Source organism: Lutjanus erythropterus, chromosome 3, assembly GCF_056507025.1.
Source record: "Lutjanus erythropterus isolate fLutEry1 chromosome 3, fLutEry1.hap2, whole genome shotgun sequence".
In the NCBI taxonomy this organism is placed as follows: domain Eukaryota; kingdom Metazoa; phylum Chordata; class Actinopteri; order Lutjaniformes; family Lutjanidae; genus Lutjanus; species Lutjanus erythropterus.
Window position 1 is genome coordinate 46,362,498 of NC_139319.1, and position 21,644 is coordinate 46,384,141.

The window sequence follows — 21,644 nt, forward strand, 5'->3', positions numbered from 1 at the left end:
ACTAGAGATATAGAGAGAGCTTCATAAAGCAAGCTATGCATGGAGGGGCAACATATTTAGTTGTATGTATTACTGTACTACTGGATAAATGTTTTCTGCCACCGGGTGAGATTCTTCTTTAAATGAAATGAAACGAGGACTTTTCTTTCCTGATGTGCTGGAGGCTTTCAACTTCTGATTCAAGCTTCATGTTTGTAGTTGATCCACACACGATTCAGTCACTTTTGAGACTTGTATGCACAGAAATGAAATCCAGAGGCCCAGGTGGCACCTCTGCTCTTCATCTCCCAGTTCCCAAGAAACCACATACAACTGAAAATAACTATTATGAACCTGCTCTGACTTTGATTGTCATGAAAAATACACGTGTCTGTTTTCTTTAATAGATTCCAGTTTGTTAGTCTGGATAACCCCTTTTTGATGAAAGTGTTATTTGTAAGACTAAGGGTTTCATTAAGGACCCTTTTAATGCAAAGAACCCTCTTTGTAAGTATGAGCTGTTCAAGGATTGTTGAAAGCGTAAAAGATCCTCATCCTCAAGTATTCAAAAGTTTACCCATTTTTCAAATAGTATTTTTAGATATCTGAAATTCCCTTACTGGTTTTCCACTAAAGTTGATATTTTCCTGCTTCATCTGTTGAATGGTTCATCGTGGAACTCTCAGAAAAAGGGTTATAGGTGAAACCCCTGCAAAAAAGCTATTTTATATCTTCCTGGGTGGACTCAAAATGACACCACTGGAATATTAAAGGGCTCTCAATAGAACCGCCTGGTTGGGTTCTTTTTAGCATGCTTTGATGGTGTAATGGTGCGAGACAGAGGTGCTTCCAGGTGGAACTTTTTTACAGATGGTTCCAAGGAGGACCCTTTATAAAAGGATGGGCCAAAAAACCCTGTAAGGTTCTAGGTAGCACTTGCATTTCTAAGAGTGTATATACAACGGTGGGGCATGGATGATGCCAGTAACAGTATCACCAGTGAAGCACTTGGAAGAGGTCTGCTATTTGTTGATTTTGGACTTCCATCTGTCAATCCCTTTATAATTAAGTGGTATTTTTTCTTTTTGACCAAACAAATCCAACATGCCAGGGTCAATAATTCTCTTTCAGAATTTAGACTGGTCAGCACAGGTGCCCCATAGGTCTGTGTTTGTTCACCAGCCTTTTTTACATTATATACAAATGAGTGTACAAATATCCACCATAAGAACCACATTTTCAAATTTTCAGATGACACCAATGTACTCACCCCATACTGCACAAGAACACAAGTCTGCAGTAGTATAGATTTGTAGAGCTTGTCCCCATAGGAGAACCCTATGTATATTCGGTAACACTTTCTATGAAGGTCTAGTTTATAATGCATTAGGATCACATGCATAAGATGTTATAATGCATTTATAATGCTTCATACATGTCATTATAATGGTGTATAATCATGTATAAGAACTTATACCAAGGTTTATAAAGTATTACAAGTGTGGACATAATGTATTATAAATTAAGCACTAATAATGTTTTATACCTGCATACTGAAGTGACAAGTGTTTGAATGAAGAATCTGAAGTCCTGGGTCACATAACACATTATAACCATCCTTACTCTAGCCAGTAGTAAAGACACACATAGAACTGCACAACATAGAACAGATACTAAATGCTCGGTTACAGAAAGGGCGTAATGCCTTATAAATATCAATAATATGTTATAGGATGACTTTAAGAGCTTTTAGTAAAGTGACAACACTGTATAAAGTTATTAGCAATTGTATGACATTATAACACAATTATAATCACTTAGGAGCAGTATTTTGCTGGCTGTAAGTAAAGTGTGAGTTAAAATTATACACCATAATGATCTTTAAAACAACTTTATTTTGCAAAAACAAAACAAAGGTACATGTTATTCTGTACATATCAATACAACTGATATCTGTAATAAAAAAAAAAAAAAAAAAAAAAGCTCACAAATAGCTCACAAATTAAAATTCTTGCACCCGAGAGCCTAAAGAATGCAATTTATAACATAACAAATTAAGAGAGTACTCTTATCAGCTGATGTACCTCATTTTTCAACAGTTACGAATTGCATATTTACGAATGTCATGCAGGAGCTGGCCAGTGATATGAAATCTATGATTCCTGCCCAGCCAGTATTCCCACTCAATCACTTTTAAATGTTCTTGCAAAAGTTTTGTGGTACGGTTTCCACGGTGCCTCCACACTTCAACCTTGAACGTCTGCCATGCACGTTCCAAATGCTGAGTGTGTGCTCCAGTATTTGGGTCAACAAAATGCCTTTTATGGCATACTGTGTGATGGTCAAATCCCATATCTCCAAGTGCCCGCTGGTAAGCTCGCCATTCATCAGAGACAATCTGTGAGCCTCCTCTCATATGGTGTATTATGGTTGGCAGGAGATCTTCTCTTGAACGGCCTCTCACCACCTTCAGTATGGGTCTTCTTGATGTTTGCCCAACTTCAAGTAAGCCCAAAACCCACTTTTTTGTGTGGTGCCAGGCAGGTCCAAAGCGTCCTCTGTTATACTGCAAAACCAAATATTTTCAGATGGAGTAAAAAAGCTTTCTTGGAAGCCACTTTTCAAACAAGCTCATTACTTTTTAAAAATCACACTGAAAAAACAAACAACAAATGGATAATTTACCAAAGAAATAACTAGTACTCACTACTTACTTTCCTCTTGTGAGAGAATTTGCTTTCATCTAATGTCACAAAGCAATGATGTCCACCAATTTTCAATTTCCCCTGGTGTCTCAGTTTGTCAGTGGCTGTAATGCAGACCTTGAGAGATGGAAGTTCAATATTAGAGCTTGTTCAGTCAGGTAAATTGTTCCAAATGTTATGTTCTTCTCCAACAAAATATATTCTACTGCTTTAAAATAAATCTAGATCACTGCTGCAGACCTTTTTGAGCTTCAGTCATATAGTAGTCTACTCTGTCACACGTACATGTCAAATGTATATTGTGATCTCCAATTATGCACTATTCCTGATTTAAGAAATAATATTGGGTAGCAAACAAGTGGAGACTCAAACAGGGGCAAAATAAATGGTTGGCAACTTGTTTTTCTGACACCACATGAATGCAGCACACATATAACGTGTAGAGCAGGGGTCCCCAAATGGCGGACCGCGGTCCGAGTCCGGACCCACACGCCATCCGATACGGACCCGGACCTATAACCAATAAATTATTAATAGATTTTATTTTTTTACGGGACGCTTCTATTTTAACTGGCGCAACTTTTCTAGTCTTTCCGGCGCTGGTTTAGCTGATCACGAACTACACAGACCAACTGCAGAGAAGCTGCGTGTGAAGGAGACTTTTGTTAATGACGGAGTTTATTACAACAGAAACTAACGTGATGGTTAATGACATCATCACCAACCAGATGCACTTATAAAATTAAACAACTGTATAAAAAAGCCTATACATAAAACAGGAGAGTCTGTGTTTCTCTGTGAGAAACTTTTAGACCTTCTCACAGCAGAGTGAACAGGTGAGGAGAGGAGGACAGACTGATCACCAGTGGTGGACAAAGTACTCAACCCCAGTACTTGAGTCAAAGTATAGATACTCCTGGTCAAATATTACTCAACTACAAGTGAAAGTTGCTCAGTCAAAATTTTACTCAAGTTAAAGTACTAGAGTACTTGCTTTTAAAAATACTTAAGTATTCAAAAGTACATGTTTTTAAAAATACTTAAGTATTCAAAAGTACAAATTACAAAGTACATTTTCTAATATCAATACATTCTGTATTGTTCTCATGATGCATTTACAGAAGCTTGTAACTCTCTGAAACCATCTAATGATGCACTGATGCTTGTAGAACCACTCTGCTACACAAAATCTACAGAAACACCTGTAAAAACTTCAGCATAGAAATACAATCATAAACAAAAAGGACAGCTATTATCAATTTCTGATGTAACTGTATTAAAATCACATCATGAAAATTAGATTGAAGCCAACTGTAAGGAGTTCTCCAAGTCTGTTAAATAACTGAGATTTCTTTCTGTCTTCAGAGGCAGTATATATACATGAATTATGTGGTATTTTTCACCCTGATAAAAACAATCCAACTTTAAAAGCTACCTGGAACAATTAATAATTATAATAACATCTTGAGATTTCATTTTGTCTTTCTCCTGCCGTCACCATTACTGCTTTTTGTTTGAATGACAGAGGGAGAGCTTGCTTGTTCTTGTTACAGAGCGCCTGGATGATGTATTTCCACTTTTACATCAATCCAGAGGAGCTACTGTGATTGGTTTTCTTTTGTGAGGAACACAGCATGTGACCAACTGCATTTTAGAAAAGAAAAACACCAACAGCTGACTTCAAAGCTCAGTCGAAAAGTAACAACAACCTTCCTAGAAATGTAGTGGAGTCAAAAGTAAAATATTTGTCTTTGAAATGTAGTGGAGTGAAAGTAATAAGTTTCCAAAAAAACAAATACTAGAGTAAAGTACAGATGCTCAAAAATTGTACTTAAGTACAGTACTCAAGTAAATGTACTTCACTACTGTCCACCACTGCTGATCACTAATCAATCACTGATACCGTCGTCCTCTCGGACTAATTAAAAAAATAAAAATACCAAAACTCGTGACAAACCAAACCTGGATGTCCACACAAATAAAGTCTTTGTGTGAAACACTGCAGAGTGTAACATCGTGCTGTTTACAGACAGTCTGCTGTCTGTAGTTTGACAGAGAGACAGAGAGGGTCGTGTCTAGAAGGTAACCCTAGACCCGCGAAAGATCGCGCGAGTTTGATTATTTTAGTAGAAACAACGAACACAAATCTCGCGAGAGTTGTGCAAATAAAGCGTTACCTTCAAGACACGACCGAAAAAGATGCGCAGCTCCAAAAATAGAAAATCATGTCTCGGTGCCGATGTTTTTAATGTGGCGGGCTGCCATAAATAAAACACTATTCACTGATCCACAGAGAGTCACTGAAACACTGATCACTGACCTGCTGTGATGGAAAAATACTCACATTCTTTATTTAGGTATTTTTACATTGTGGTATTAGTGTTTTTACTTAATTACAATTTAATATTTTGCATGTTATTGTTTCCATTTTTGAAAAATCAACATTTTTATTGCTGTTGTTATACTTTAATTGTATTCTTATCATTATTTTTTTTGATGACTAAATACAGACCTGCAAACTCATAAGAGGAGAAAAAGGTGGCATGTTGGTAAACCAGTCCCCTGTCCTCTGGGGGTCTGGGAGCGTCTGTCCTGCTCCAGAAGAAAAATATTGTGATTTTAACATGTGAACAAAACATCTGGTGACTGTTTCAGTTAAAAGAGTTAGTTCCATCTTCTGTTTGTGGTTTCTGCAAATATTACTACCTTTACTTTTACCTTTGTACTTGAAAAAAAAAGTAAAAAAGTAAAGTAAATACAGTAAAAGTAAATCTACATTAATTATTAAAGTGTTTTTACTTTAGCAAGTTATAGTTGTTCATTTAATAGACCTGTCTTATCTTTTCTTTTGTATATTACCATTGTTCTTAAATAAAGCAAAAGTAATGTAATAAAAGAAAATGCAGAATAATATTTCTTATCTGATTACTCGATTAATCGGCATAATAATCGCTAGATTATACTTAAATTTTACTGGTTCGGCCCACTCAAGAAAGTTAAACATTATGATGTTCCGGACCTTTGCTTTAGGAAATTTTCTCTAACTGGACCTCTTTGAATTTTAATTGAATACCCCTGGTGTAGAGGCAAAGTTATGACCTCAAAAACCTATGCACTATAGCTTAAAATCCCTTTCATATCATTGATACAACACGCAAGATGCGTTACGTTGCTGCTTACCTGCTCGCTGCCCTCGGTGGCAATGAGAACCCTGAGGCCAAGGACATCAAGAAGATCCCCGTCAAAGTGCGACTGCTGCTGGCAATGCCATCCTCCATCATATCCATCTGTCTCAGCCTCAGTCCCTGAGAATACCTTTGACAGAAATTGTTGATCTTAGTAAAATTAAAAATTAAAACATAAATCATGTACAGACAATCAGAAATCTATGAATAATTTGGACCTCAGCAAATATTGTATATGGGTATTAAAATGGGTACTGTTAACAAATAAAACACCAACTGATCGATGAATTCCAAATGGCTTCGGAGAGGCTTACGAGAGTTGAAGAAGATGGATCCACTTCTGACAGACCTCCTCTTCTGGCGATGGCCTTTTCTGCCACAGGACTTAATGGTGAGTAAGAAAATGAAAAATAATAAAATTAATAATTATTAATTGGTGATAGATTTAACTAACACTGTAACTGATAATTACAAAATATTACATCTGTGCCTGCAGCAGGGTGGGGATTTACCAATACCAGATGTCGTTCATTACGTATGCGTTATGGATAAGGGTCAGACAATTGGACTCGAGTCATAGGGACTCAGACTCGAGTCGACTCGAGTCGCAAATTTGACGACTTGCAACTCGACTCGGACTTGGAGGGTCAGAGACTCGAGACGCGACTCGACTTGAGACAAGATGACTCGACTCGACTTGAGACAAGATGACTCGACTCGACTTGAGACAAGATGACTCCCCTCGACTTGAGACACGACAAACGAGCCCCTCCCACATCACTCTTTCACCTGACTGCTGCTCTCTCCTCTCTCTCCTCCCCCCGCGCGCGCCCGCTTCACCACGGTGCAGTGAGCCCCTCCTTCTCCTGACCGCAGCGCTCTGCTCTCCTCCTCTCTCTGCCTCCTCTCTGACAGTCAGTCAGCTGTTCCTGTCAAAAACATGACGTGTCATGGCTTTTATACCTGTGGATGTTAACATTAGAGCTGGACAGTATTACGTTACAAGGCTGGTAAACATATAGCTTCGCTGTTTGTTTTTGTTTTGTAAGTTTTTTTTTACCCTGCGCTACGTTGAATTTGCTCGTCTCAGCCATAGACTGTAAAGGTCTCAGCTTTATGGTCATCAGCTTTTTAAAGATATTTAATAAATCTCTAAAGCCTCTATTTTCTTCTTCTCTTCTTCTCTTTTATTTTCTTCTCTGTGCATTGGACTTCTACCGACCGCACATAGAGCATACTGAACAAAAAAAAGCTAAATGATGCAGCTAAAAAAATGTTGTGACTATAACGATTACAATATTTATTCATTCAGTTTGACTAATATATTACCTGTCATACAAGTAATTGCACTGGGGCTACAAACTTTTTAAATTTACCCATGCTGGTTGCCACGTGGCGAAACTCTTGGCACATATGATCTTTCAGAACCAATAATAATAATAATATATATAATAATTTAATGAGGTCCCACCCATAGATATAGAAATAGAAGTATATAGTTTCTTTATTTATGGTCCTGGCACCCCCTGCACCCTCCAACCTGGGCCCAGGACAACAGACCTGACTACTGTTAGTCTCCCCCCTTCGGCGGGAATCATGGCAATGGCGAGTGTCCCAAAAGTGTTTGAAACATGTCACATCTTTATTGGAATGTAGCCTTTCCCCATCTACCTTGGTCTAAATGATCAAACATGTAATGTAAGAATAGATCAAATTAACAGCTTTATGCTTTAATCCATGCAGACTAGACTGCATGCTCTTTTTTGGATGAGGAACAATAGTGAGAGACTTGACTTGACATAATCTGCGACTTGAATTGACTTGACTCGACAACCTTGTGACTTGACTCGACTTGACTCGACAACCTTGTGACTTCACCCGACTTGACTCGACATAACCTTGTGACTTGACTTGACTTGACTTGCCCATGACAAAAAAAACTTGGGACTTGCTTGAGACTTGGACCGAAATACTTGCTTGGGACTCGGATTGGAGGGACTTGTGCAATTGTCTGATAAGGGTATGTGCTAAATGAATTAATAACGAATAATATCCTAGGAAGACAGGATGTGAAAAGTGGACATGTCTGAGCATAAAATTAACGTAGCAATGGCGTTTCTTACCATACATATCCATCAGCTTTAGAGACAACGTTTAGGTGCACGGGCCTCTTGCAGGTGGAGCAGATCATGCAACGCTTTAGGATTCCTCTTCTTTGCATCCATGTCGTATTAATCGACGAATTTCATCACTCAATAAATTTGCCATGTTGGCATCCTTCACCTGAAGAGCGGGCAGCGACGATCTCTCATGGATCTATGCAATCTCCCGCTTGCGTCCAAAATTGCCTTCTGGGACTGCTGCGTACATGCAAATTGGAACACTGGGAAAAGGGAATTCCGAGTTGTTAAAAAACAATTGAATGGTTCTCCAACTTGTAATTCTTTAGTTTAAAGTCTTAAATTCTGCTGTCTTTTCAGAGCTAATTTTTGTTGACATTTCAATGTACATTTCATTTGTAATTATACATTATCATGGTTGCTTAGTTTAACTCACACTATGATTACAGCAATATGTGGAGGTTAATTGCTATTGTATTGACTAAATTAGCCTGTGTTGGCAGGTAACAATAGCTGAGAGGTTATGCAAGTGAACTGAAATCAAGCAATTGAATTTATTTACAGCATGAACGAAATTTATTGATTGTCAGAAGCAGGAATCTCCGAGTTCTGATTTAGGCATGAACGTAGCACAGGGGGACCACGAAGACGACAGAGGGAAGATGCACTTGACTGCAGGTTTGAAAAGAAAGGCGGTGGACGGTTACGGTCTGCAAAAGGCAACGAAACCAAACTCTAAGGTAATATTTTTCAACACAGACTGTAAAACATGAACAAAATGCATATAGTTATTTTGGGGGCTTTTGGCCTAAGTTTTGTCGGCCAACCATCCAGGCCACATGTTAAAAAAGCAAATGTTAGTGCATAACGTTAGTGTTAATGTGGGAGTGTTTTGCTGTAAAGTTTGAATCAAATTCAAACTAACAATAGCCAAGGCATAATGCTTCAAACGCTAACCCTTGGTTGATTATGTTTTATGAATAGCCATGTCCACGAGAAGGGGAGCTGTGAATCCTCCGCCACCAAAAGACAACAGGGCTTCCACTCCTGCTGTGGAGGAAGAGAAAATGGGTATGTATTGCCATTTTAGGTTGTTTCTTTTTCTGTATATTGTTCAAAATGCATCATTAAATGTGGGCTTTGTTCATAATATTGAAGCGTGTAAGTTAGAGCTGAAACTTGTAGTCATATTCAAACCATTTAATACATTTGAAAATTTAGATGATGCCTGGTTGAGTCATATCCAGCATAGGCCTAAAAGGTTATAGATTGTGTTTCAAACTTGGCATAGCATCCCTGTCATAGCTTTTAGATAAAATAATTTAATATTTACAAAAATAATTTTTTGTTTTCTTTTTTGTGATCCTTGCTCCATGTGTTGTGTGCAGCTCCTACAATGAAGCATGAGCTGGCCATGATCAAACTTCAGCTGGAGGCAGAGAGAGAGCGCAGCAGACTCTGAGAAGAAATCATCGAAATGCTGAAGTCAGATAAAGACTACCTTCAGCATGAACTGACCAGCAAGACTGAATTAATGAGGGAACTAGTCAAATCTGGGAACAGATCGGTGGAGCCATCATCTAGTTCAGGTGATCAATTATATGCCAGGTTGTGTTGCTCCTGGGTTATTACATGAATTTTCACACATTTGAATTTTGACATCCACCATCTTGGATTGTTCTACAATGTTTGTTATAACTAGAAACACAAGAAGAAGAAAACATATGAATTAATGTTAAGTTAGAACTGTGTGTGTGCTTGATTTATTGCAGCAGCGTCTTCCAAGAGTCAGGCGAAAAGAGTTTTCATGCCTGATGAAGAATCTGAAGTTGCTTCAACCTTAGCCATTGACTCGCCATTGTCTGATTCGTCCTTGGAAGATGACTCCAAGAAGAAGAAAAGGCTGAGGAAGAGATCCCAAAAGTTGAGTGGAAGCCGCAAACCAGAAACCAGTCGTGTTTGAGATAAGATTGTTTTATATATCAGTAATGAGTGAAATTGTTTTATCTGTGTTTTTTTTAACTGCTTGCATAAAAAACCAATATAAACTATGAACTAAACTATGAACGATCTCACATCTCTCTCACCATGAAACACACTCTTCTTGTGTGTATCTGCGTGTGTGGAGGGAGGGACGGGGGTTGACAGAGGTGAAAAGAGGGAGCTGATGGTGTGTATCATCTTGAAATGTGGACTTTACTTTCACTTCCGTCAATTTACTACAGCGTGTAGGAGCAGCGATTGGCTACTCCTCCTGCTCCCTCTACCTGACTGGTGGAGAATCTTCAGTCGCGGTGGATTTCGGCAAATATGATTACAGGCTTTAGGTGGAGCCAGAGGAGTTGGATTTTGTCCTAAATTACCAATTTAATGTCCGACTATCAGAATATAGTGACAGTTCCAGCAAATATGGCTGAATAATTGTTACCAACTGAAGCTTTAACTCTAAGACTTTTCGTGGTCCCCAGGAGATAGCCAGTTAACAAACAAAATTAAAAGACTTTACTGATTCCAGAGGGGAAATTGTGTAATGTTACTGTGTTCTCATAAAATGATAGAGCAGGCAAAAATAGAACAAAAGATGTTAAGTATATATACAACATTATGTACTCTCCTTTCATATACTGTACATACCAGTTGATGCATTCTCTTTACAATGACAAATGAACTTTTTTTTTCTTTCAGTGAAAAACTGCAGAGACATCATTAAAAGGTACAAGGCAGTGCTGATGAGCTACAGTGAGGGGGGGTCCATGAAATCTGCCTTTGAAGAAGTCGGTGTTGAACGGCAGTCATCGCAGAGCTCAGCCTCGCAGCCCCTGAAGCTTTCGGGGCTCTAAGCCAGTAAAATGAGAAGTCTGAAAAGCTCTCCATCTTTGTGGACAGATGTCGCACAGCTGTTACAGCTCAGATTAAGGAGCGCATAAGCAAAATGAAAGAGAATGGTACTTTGACTTAATATAAAAATCTTTTTATGAACATGATTCATAATGTTACCGTACACTTCTGTAGTTTAAAAACTACAGAGTTAAATATCTGTTGCTGTAAAGACCAAACTGAAACATCTGTCAATGCGCTGCATTATTGTAAGTCCAGACTCTGTTTGTCCCTCTTCATCTCCTCTGTGTTCAGTTTGTTGACTGCTGTGGTCTAAAACAGCCTCACTGATGTAAACTGTCAGAGTGACACCGGTGGAAATGATCCTGCTGCCTTAATACATAAATATTAATATCATGTACTGTACAATATTTTAATAAAGAAATAAACTGTTATCAGTAATAATATTACTAAATAAATGCATATAAATAGTAAGTTTTTCCTAAAATACTGCCAGTTCTGTGGTGATAGAATTTTAAATCTGAAGCCGGTGTTTTGGCCTTAATGTTAAATTGAGCAGGTCACTGTGCACATCTGTGCCTGATGGGCTTGTATTTGTCATGTTATTATTTGAGCATATTTCTATGCCAAATGCAGTTCCTTTGAAGGTTTCTGGACAATATTTATCATGTATTTTATTTAATAAAGTTACATTTGCCTAAAGCAAGGATATTTGTCCATTATTAAACACTTAAAAATACAAAATATCCCTTTAAGGTACATTTTGAACAAATAAAAAATGTATGATTAATTAATTAATGTGACTAATTGCAATTAACTTTAGACACGATAATTGCAATTAAATATTTTAATCCATATATGTATATAGTGAGAATCAAAAAACATTTAGGTTCTGAAGTTTGGTGTAGGTACTTGAGTGAAGTACCACACATGGAAATGAGAGCATGCCACCAACATTATTGCTCTAAGCAGTTTATTGAGAACATTCAACTTGCAAATTTCAAAAATGCACCACAAATATCTCAGAAGTTGTGCACAGCTGGGGAATTGTGTAAAACATAAGCCAACGATGAGTACACAAAGCATAGCAGGTTTGGGACTATTGACAATTTTGTATGTCATCTAATTAATTTGCTTGTGACAAGAGAGTTAGAGGACTTGGAGATGGCAGGGGGGTTCCTCTCACAAGCTTGAAAGGAACCACTGGACACTCACGGTTTCACAGCTTTGCAGTTCAGATCGCTCTTTACCCCTGCACTCTCCAAGACATAGAGAACTTCACAATCAGTCAGATCTGGAATTTGAATCTGACCTTCAATTATCTCAGTTATCTTGAACATCTCATAGGGGGGGATGAGCACTTCTTCCTCTGTATTACTGTAAGATGAGTAACTTTTCAAAAAAGCGCCTGCACAGGTCTTAATTTTAAAGCAGCTCTGGTTACCAAACATTGTCAAATTTCTGTAGAAAGAGCTGGAGGCAAAGCCACCGAAGCGAATCAATTGGTTGACTTTGCCGGTAAAACGAACATTGTTTCGTCTGAACGTAGTGTGACAGTAGTAATTACTATTCAAGATCTGTATGGCAGATGTCAGCAGGAAATGTAAAGAGTGGTATTGGAATGAGGAGCCATAGATTCCCCTATTTGTTCGGACTGCAGTGTTGAATGTGGTGTACACTTCGTCCCCTGTATAAGCACAGATTGCTTGCATGTGATCTTTGGTTAGAGCCTTATCCTCTATGTGTTTTAGATTTCTCTCCGCACATTCTTCTGCCTCCTTCCAGGCATCCGCAAACGGTCCCTCGCACTTCTCTTCCACCAAGTACTTGTTCACGACCGTTTTCATCATTTCTTTTTGGCAGCCAAAGTACATGTCATCAACTGAATCGTCACACATGGTCAGTGGTATTTTGGTGGGGTTGGCATTTTGTCTTAGAGGAAGCTTGAAACGGATCTTAAATGGGAACAAAGAAAAAGATGAAGAGGAAGGTCATTAAAAAATCAGTCAATCAATCAAGCAATAGTGAAAACATCCTTTACTGTTAACATTTCCAAAACTTTGTGAGCATCCACCAGTTTCCATATGCTGCACTCACCGTCATGGAGTCCACAGGCAGCATCCAGCAAAGGATCAAACAGAGCGGAGCGAGGATCATCATGTTTCCCTTCATCGCTGCCGTCCGTAACACACATATAATTAAAGATTAATGTAAATTAAATTAATGGCACATAAATGGTCATTGGTTGCTGTGAACCTGATATGTCATTATTTTGGTGCCTGAAAATGTAATGGTTTTAATTGAAAATATGAAAAATTAACCTTGAATTTATTATTTTTTTCTAAATTAATAATTAATTTGGTTTGTAAAACTCAATTATATATATTTATCTCAAGAAGAAAAGTAATTTATCTTATCTAAGCAATAGTTGGTGTAACTTTTTCCAAACTTAAGGTCTTGAGTTGGGCTCAAAAATCTATTGCAAAACGTTTTAAATTTGAAATTTTCTCAACAGTTTTGTTTTTACAGTGTTAGATACTCAAAAGTTGATTTAAAAGCTCAACTCACCAGTCTTTGAAGATGTTGCACAGTAAGTGAACTGCTCGGGTCAAAAGTTTTGATCGGACAACAGGTCCTCTCAGTGTTTAGTGCTCATGGTCAGCAGTATATAAACCCCACCTTAATGTCCTGACATGTCACAGGTCCTCTGCACCCATGTACAATTTCCACACCCAAAATATCTAAGTATGTGGTTTGTCTGATGAATAAACCATGACTGCACATATGACACTGAATGACACCAGGCTTGTGGTGCTCAGAGTGAGAAAAAAAAAAGAAGCTGTGAGCAGTTTCATGTGTGAGTTGCCTCCTTTCTGTATGAATCTACTGGAACTACTTTCTGTCTACGAGAAAGAAAGTAGTTTCTACATGAACCTGCTCACAACAAATTATGTGGATTATCTTGAGGGACATAATTTCTAGAAAGACAAATTACTGTTTGGAGTTTTCAAATGTGTTTTTTGGCACTTTTAGCACCAGACCCCAGGTGCCATTTAGTTCCATTATATTAAAGAGAAAACAGGTGATATCTTCAAAAATCTGCATCTCACACCTTAACTATCTGGATGGATAAATAACATCATAACACTAAAATAACACATTTGTCACATCTGTCCCTTTAAGTCTCATTGTGCTTTAAGATTATGTAAAACAGGTTGTCTTTAAGCCAGCTGTGTTATTGCAGGTCATGAATCACGGATTCCAGTCCCATATGTCAACATGGAACTTTGCAATCACATGATATTTATCTTAAAGCTTCTACAAGGAACTTTCACATTTTGTTGACTTTGGAGGCCCTTGTGGACAAAATTGGTTCTGTTTCTGCTGTAATAACACAAAATAAATGAAATAAATAACAAATAATAAAAGCAATTCTCCTCCTGCTTCTTTTCACAGATGGTCTTGTTCACTTGTGAGTAGTACATAAGCATCAGGATTAAATTGAGACTGTTTCATGGTCAGTTAAACCTCCTTGTAGTAGCTTTAAAAACTGATACCACCTGGTTTTGCTTCATTTCTGATGGTCCAGATTGTTAAAATCAGCTGTTACTGTTTTAAAGTTAAACACTTTCATGGGTCCGGCATTGGTATTTCAACATGTTTATATATCCGATGGCCTCAATTACTGATAAATATATATGAAAAACTGAACAGAGTGTAAGAGCAGATGGACTTATTATCTGTGTGAAAGGCCAGCAAAGGGAAATATATTCAAACAGTAGTACTCATGTATTCACAGTCTGTCTCTTTCTCTCTTTCACACCTTAAACACACTGATGAAGTTTCTCCCTTTGTGGTCACAGCAGCTGATATTGAACATGTCAGTAGGTTTATTCTTTTTTTTACATCTCCCATGAGAAACTTCTTTTTAAAAGTCATATTTTTAGAGGTGGGATTCATTGTAAACTATGGTGTGATACATTTCGTGTGAATGTTAGAAAAATGGTCAACTTATAGGCTGAACTCTCCTGAAGTTTCATTTACTAATAAAAAAAAAAGACAGCCCAAAGAAATAAAAAATTGCAGTTGAGGCACAATATCCAAAAAGTATTACTTTATGATTTTATAGACTTTTTTCACAACTGCCTTATTAATATAAAATAGAATGGTAAACATAGGTGTCACCAGTGACTAATGATTAATTTAAGTCACATTTTTGGCCATAACTCAGAATTCATGCACTAATTGTGACAAAATTTCACACAAATAACATCTAATAGGATAAAATGACGAGGTGATAACATTTTATATCCAAAAGGTCAAAGGTCAACCTCCCCTCACATCACAATGTTCAGCTCTCTAACAGTCCTCTGTCCTCCTCTGTAAAAATAGTCTTTAAGTGAAGACAGCATGTTTCTCGCTGGAAATTATTCACTGGACTCAACATGAGAACTTCTGTTTTGTCAAAATTAATAACTTTTATCAAATTCCCTCAGAGTTACTGGTACTTATAGTGGTAAGTTCTATATTAAATTCCTTAAGTCTTCTCTGCATACATTGAATTAGTCTGGACAGACATGGATGTAAACTGCAACTTGACTGGTTGGTGGAGACAACTGTGAGGCAGTAATTCCTGCTGCTTTGGCCTCGCCGAGCCACACCGTCTCCTCAAGCTCATCTTCAGTCATAGACACACCTTCAAGCCCTGTTGTACTGTAAATGTAAACCCCTGCCGTGCTGGGCTGAAGGGTCGAGTCAAACCAAGTCTAGCCAGGACAGCTCTGTGTATGGAAATGGGCCATCTGTTTTACACGACCACTGACAGCTGGCCTCTCACTCTTCTTTACCAGCCACTAGGGGCCACAAGTGATCCTTGTTTCCTGTTTCTGTTTGAATTACTGCTTTTTATGTAGTCAAAAGAACCCAGTTCCGCCTATGCAGTTTTATTAGATGAAACTAGTTATTGATTGAGTTCATGTCTGAACCGTAATTTAAATTATCACACACTATCAGGGTGGTAGGGCCACACTGTCAGTTTTTTTTTTTCAAGGAGACACACACAGATGCAGCAGACACAGATCTCCTCATGTGCACTATATATCTATTTTTGTTTTAAATAATATGTAGCTTAACTGTAACTTTCCTAAAATAATAATAAACTTCTTTTTTTCAGCAGATGAAATGAATTAAATACCTAATAATATTATAAGAAAAATATTACAGCCTCATGGTTGTTAGCCTGAGCCAACCAGTTAAATTGAAGTTTACATCAGTGTCTGTCCGGAGTCATTATAATATGTGTACTAAAGACTTTGAAGAAAATAATAAAAAAAAGTTTGTATTTTTGGCAAAATGGAAGAAAATGGACTTGAAATGTTATCACCTTATTGTTTATCTTAGTAGATATTTGTGTGTAATTTTGTCATATTTAGTGTGTAAATGCTTGTGTTATGGTCAAAAATGCATTTAGTGAAGTCACTGTGACCTTGACCTTTGACCACCAAAATCAACCTCGAGTCCAAGTGGACACTTGAACCACGTTTGAAGAAATTCCTTTCAAGCGTTCCTGAGATATCGCCTTCATGAGAACAGGACAGACATGAGGTCACCCTGATCTTGACCTTTGACCACCAAAATTCAACCAGTTCAGAGGTCATAAAAATCATTAAAAAAAGGGGTTTGCAAAAATTTTCATCACTTGCGAATCACACAGGTTCATGACTGAGGATGTTGAAGACATGAGGACAGAAAAGGCTGACTGACATGCAGCTGCTGTGACCACAAAGGGGTGCGGGGGTGGTGGGGTGGGGGGGGGTGTTTGTGGTTAAAGTGTGAAAAAGAGTGAGATAGACTATGAATGTGTGAGCACTGCTACTTTCCTAGTAGTAATACTGAGACCATTACAGCATTTCAGTAGTTAGTCACAAGTATTTTGTTCGTAGGTATTAAACAATACAAATGAAGGACCCATGAAAGTGTTTAACTTGAAAACACAGCTGCTTTGAGTTGTGTGTAGAGGTAACCTGGACCATCATTCACAGAGCAAAGCCTGTGTGGCTCAGTTTCTAAGATTAAGATTTTGCAATTGTAAAGTTAGCTAGAAAGATAGCTTTCAAGGTTTTTTCCAAGATCTGTGAATCACAAACGTTGTTCAGCATACAGTCATGAATGTGCACAAAAAAATTAGGCCGATCAGTCCGGTAGTATTCAAGTATAGTTCAGGAAAAATGCAGGTCCATTGATCACACGCACGAACATACTGAAGTGATCACATTATCCCCTTGCTTGGATAAAGAAGCAACAAAGTACTTTTTCTTGAGTACTGCTCTAATTTTTAAAGTACTGCCACCTTTATTTTTCTTTAGTGAGAAATTCAACGTCACTGCAAGGCTAAAATTTGTCATTTTTACATTGCTGCTTTTAACTAATAGTGTCAAATTACATTTTATAAAAATATACAATGAGCTCATAAAATATGCTGCACTACTAAGAATATAAGATAGCCAGAAGCAAATGGCGTGTAATTAAATCAACCACAAACTCTTTAACAAGTTGTAGCTGTTATCAAATGACACAAGGGACAGTGTGTGACAGTGCATAAAATAACTAACTAAAGTAAATTAAAATGAATAAAAACTCAAACTGACTTCTTGTTTATTATAGGTGGTGAATTACTTGGTGTGGGAACGTGTTATTTCTCAGAAGGTGTCACAGAGGTGATATTTATCTGTTAAAGACGATCTGTCCTGTGAGAAACCACCCTCTAAACCATGAGTTTGATCTGCGGGGAATAAAGGAAACACACACACACACACACACACACACACACACACACACACACACACACACACACACACACACACACACACACACACACACACAAACACTTTAGTTTATGCATATCTACCTATTGTCCACGCAGTAATTTCAGGTTGTGACAGTTGCTACAAAGGACCTGTGTTTGCTGTAGTACAAGTAGTTTATTTGATTTGCGTTTCCCTGCTCACCAAGCCAGGCTTCTTTGATCATTTCGTTACTTTTTAAATAATGCAAGGACTCTGATGCCCCCCATTTTATGTGTGTCATCATATAGAAGCTGTTGTCCAGACCTCAAACCAAAATATGCTTCTGATACAGACTGATGAATCCAAAAGAGTTGTGACGTTGTGTAAAATATAAATAAACACACAACGCAATTCCCACCTTTATTCAACTGAATACAGTATGAATGCAACATTATGGTTTTCAGTATAAAAGATGGTGAACAACGCATTTTTTAAAAACACTGGTTGAGGAATTACAACACACATTACACTCACAGGTATTATAGGGACACTGCAAAGGAAGACTACCGTTGAATAGTCCTGGGGTTCCCAAACTTTTCCATGCCAAGTTCTCACAAATAGCATTAGCTTATGGCCAAGGTTCCTCTTTTGCAAGATGTCTTTAAAAACTGAAATTCTGTTGTTTTGGGGCTTCGTAGCATGCTTTTGTTTTAAATGATATTTAGGTAATTTTAAACACTCAGTCGAGAGGGTCTCACCGCAGAGACTGCATTTAGGGCATTTGTAGTCCTTATGTGCGGTAAGTCCACACTGTTTGCTGCATCACATCATTTTACTTGGATTTACTGCAGCTGATTTTTTTTCTTGGTCAGCTGGGCAGAGCAGTTTTTTTTTCCTTTTCAAGAATGTTTCAATATTTGTGAGTTAACACTAAATTTCAAGCTTCATGGCAGGCAGCAGGTTGCAGTTCAGGTCAACACTGACAGCTTATGATGTGAAGAAGGATGTTTTGACTGGCGTGCAATTCAAAAAATTGGAATTGGAGTTATATATTGTTATAAATGATATCTTATAGCAATTCACATAATGACAGTTTTATCTGTTGTTTATTTTTGCATTTTGCTCAGCTGTTACGTGCCACAGCGTCTGTGTAATGCTGTGCTCTCCTGTGCCCAGGTTCTGCCTCTAGCCTCATCAGCTAGCAAGATACTTGTTTGGGCGCCCCATGTGCCTTGTGAGCTTCATCAGCTTACAACGCACTTGTTGTCTTTGTCTTTGTCCATGTGTCTTTGTCAGCCATCCTGATTAGCAGTGACACTCGCTGCGTTGTATGTATTTGTAGTTTGAGTTAGTAGGTTAAGTTAACCCTTTTGTTTAATTTAATTTGTTAACTTATTTTGACACAATTTGTTAATTTGAAAACCTTTGTTTACAATTTTGTCTCAGTTTTCCTTCATCCCTTTTTATCCCGGTTAAATTTATTTATTGTTACACCCCTCATCCCCTAGCCCAACTTGAGGGTGGTAACATCAGCCTTCCCGGTTCGCCCCTGAAGGATATTTCTTTGGAAATCAGCATAATAGTCCAGACTAAATTGCTTGATTTCCCCTAAAACAAACATCTGGGGAGGACGCGTTTTTTTTGTTGCTGTTGAAAAACAAAAATGAAGCAGTGCTGTCAAACAAGAAAGTTCCCAATATATTCAAAGCAACAGTTTTTCTGCTGTCTTGGGACTTACTGGCAGTTGTGTGTGTTTGTCGAGCAAGATATGAGGTTGGATCATGCACTTAGATATCTACTACTAGTAAATTAAGAAAAGACGTTTTCACATTTGTTGGATCGTATGAATTTCCACTGGTTTCCATATAATTCAGTTTTAGCAGTTTTTTAATCCTCAGTCCAGAGCAGCAACTAGCACAGTATTTACAGTGGAGAGAAGATCAGAATGAACTGCATCATATTGCAGTAATTTGTATTAAAATGCATCTTGCATGGTAAATACTGAAAGAAATTCAGTTAATTAAAAACATGTTTAATGAAATTTCTTCTAGTCTTTAGTCTTTATGATAAGATGCTGGGCACTAAATGAAAGATTTTTGATCAGATCAGTTTTGATCAGACTCATTCATTTAACATTTTACTCAGCATGTGTTGAGCATGAGGGTGCAAAACTATGGCAAATACAGTATGGGTCAAAGTTAAAACTGAATAAAGGTCTGAAAACTATGATGCATATTTTTAATTGGCAGATTGGGTCAGCATTCAGCCAGTCACCTCAGCTTTTTTCTTCAAAATAAATATGGTTAATTTCGGGGCTTGTTTAAAACATATTATTGTCTTATTCTGTCCCTTGCTCCCACTGACTCAAAATATTTTAGAGCTTAAATCTTAATGGTTTACTTGGTGAATATAATGTTTGAAACCAAAGAAAAAAAGTTCAAAACCAATGAACATTAAAGCCAAGTTGAACTTTTGTTGAAGCTTTATCTTCTTGCACTATTGCAAAAGTGCAAACACAAAGCAGCAAAGATAAGCACGTGACCCCTCACCACTAAAATCAGGAAACCACTTCTGAATTCATACACACACCAATACAAACACAAAATACATTTTACTTAATAAACAATGTACTTCCTCATGCTATGCAGATATCCCAAACATTTGAAATAGTCCATGCTAAAACAAATACATGTTTCTTTCAGGGATTTTTTTTATTTTTTTTTACCAATTTAAAAAAGGAGTCATCAGTGTATAAAGGTGCTGAACACTCATATCTGCACACATGCATTCACATGAACATTTAAATGTATAAAAATATGTGAGTGTGCTCTCTGTATCTTTTATGAAAGCATCAAGCTGCTGTTTTGAATGTGAATGTGTCTGTGTGCATGTGCTTAGGATGAAGGGTTTTGCTATGAGCGTTCTGTGGCTACTAAAGGAAATGGGGTTGTTTTACCAGACAAGTGACACATTTGTTACCATAAGTGGGCCATTGCCTGCGCAAATAGATTGACTAACCATTGTGTTTTAATCTATTTTAATGCTGGTCCTCCACACTTCAACAACAACATATTACAGGACCATAGGAAGAATTTCTGCAAAATTACGATACACAAAGTTTGCTCCTCCAAAGGTGATGCATGCGGTCGTGTTTATAAATCAGCATTTTTATACAAGATGTCAATGCAAAATAGTGGGGGACCAAAAGTAGATTTCACACTCATCAAGTTACAGGTGCATGTGGACAGCAGTCCCAGAATTCATTCAAAGGACCAGTATGTACCAATTGTGCGTGCAAAAATGTGTAACAAGCGAGAGCAACATGTGATGAGTCCTACAGTGTAAGTGGATCCGCTGTCTTTAACTGTCCATTGTCTGTCAGTGTAAAGTTAAGCCTGTTATCCTTAAAACTAAATCACACTGCTCTGAAAATAAACACCTGGAGTTTGAGGTCAGTGACTGCCTGTCTCACTGCTTGCCAGACTCCATTCACATTTTGCTCAATTTAACCATTATAAATATGTACGCCTTCTAAAAATATATTACTGATTTTGTATGACTCATAAACTGACAATTACTTATTCAGTGAAGATTCGGCATTAATTGGAATTCTCATTACTGTGAAACGAGCAAACAAAAACAGTTATTCCAGCCCAGAAAAGAAATTTTAAAGGAGGAAACCTTGGCTCTAGCATTGTTGTCAGAGAAGGGGTATTTCAAGTTGTTTCCTTGATCTCTGGGGACATATCATGGTCATTGTCATGTCATATCATGGTCAGAGCCAGAGGACGGTGACAGGATGGTATTTTTTTTCTTCTGTGTTGGGTTGTTGGAACTGAAGTGGGCTGATTTGGACTGATTTGGACTGAGAGAGTCACAGAAAGTTCCTGCGTAACTGACCGTTAGGGAGGGGGAAGCAATGTCGTTTGTGGGTCAGTTCGTGGGGGTTATGTAGTATTGGGGGACCATGACTCTGACAAATCACCCACCCATGTTCCATATCCACCCACAGACCTGTGCAAAATGTGGCGC

At 37.8% G+C, this 21,644-nt stretch overlaps 2 protein-coding genes across 2 annotated transcripts; both read right to left on the bottom strand.

Moving 5' to 3' along the window:
* Positions 1-1,564: 1,564 nt before the first annotated feature.
* LOC146330927 (uncharacterized) lies at positions 1,565-6,401 on the bottom strand. The gene is made up of 4 exons (XM_084711805.1): positions 6,382-6,401; positions 5,865-5,999; positions 2,694-2,829; positions 1,565-2,545 (listed from the first exon to the last, which is right to left on the bottom strand). The coding sequence occupies exons 1-4, from the start codon at positions 6,399-6,401 to the stop codon at positions 2,072-2,074; spliced, it is 765 nt and encodes a 254-aa protein (XP_084567931.1). The 3' UTR covers positions 1,565-2,071.
* Positions 6,402-7,743: 1,342 nt separating this feature from the next.
* LOC146330928 (erythroblast NAD(P)(+)--arginine ADP-ribosyltransferase-like) lies at positions 7,744-12,999 on the bottom strand. Its single transcript, XM_084711819.1, has 3 exons — positions 12,925-12,999; positions 12,051-12,782; positions 7,744-7,827 (listed from the first exon to the last, which is right to left on the bottom strand). The coding sequence occupies exons 1-3, from the start codon at positions 12,997-12,999 to the stop codon at positions 7,744-7,746; spliced, it is 891 nt and encodes a 296-aa protein (XP_084567945.1).
* Positions 13,000-21,644: the final 8,645 nt, after the last annotated feature.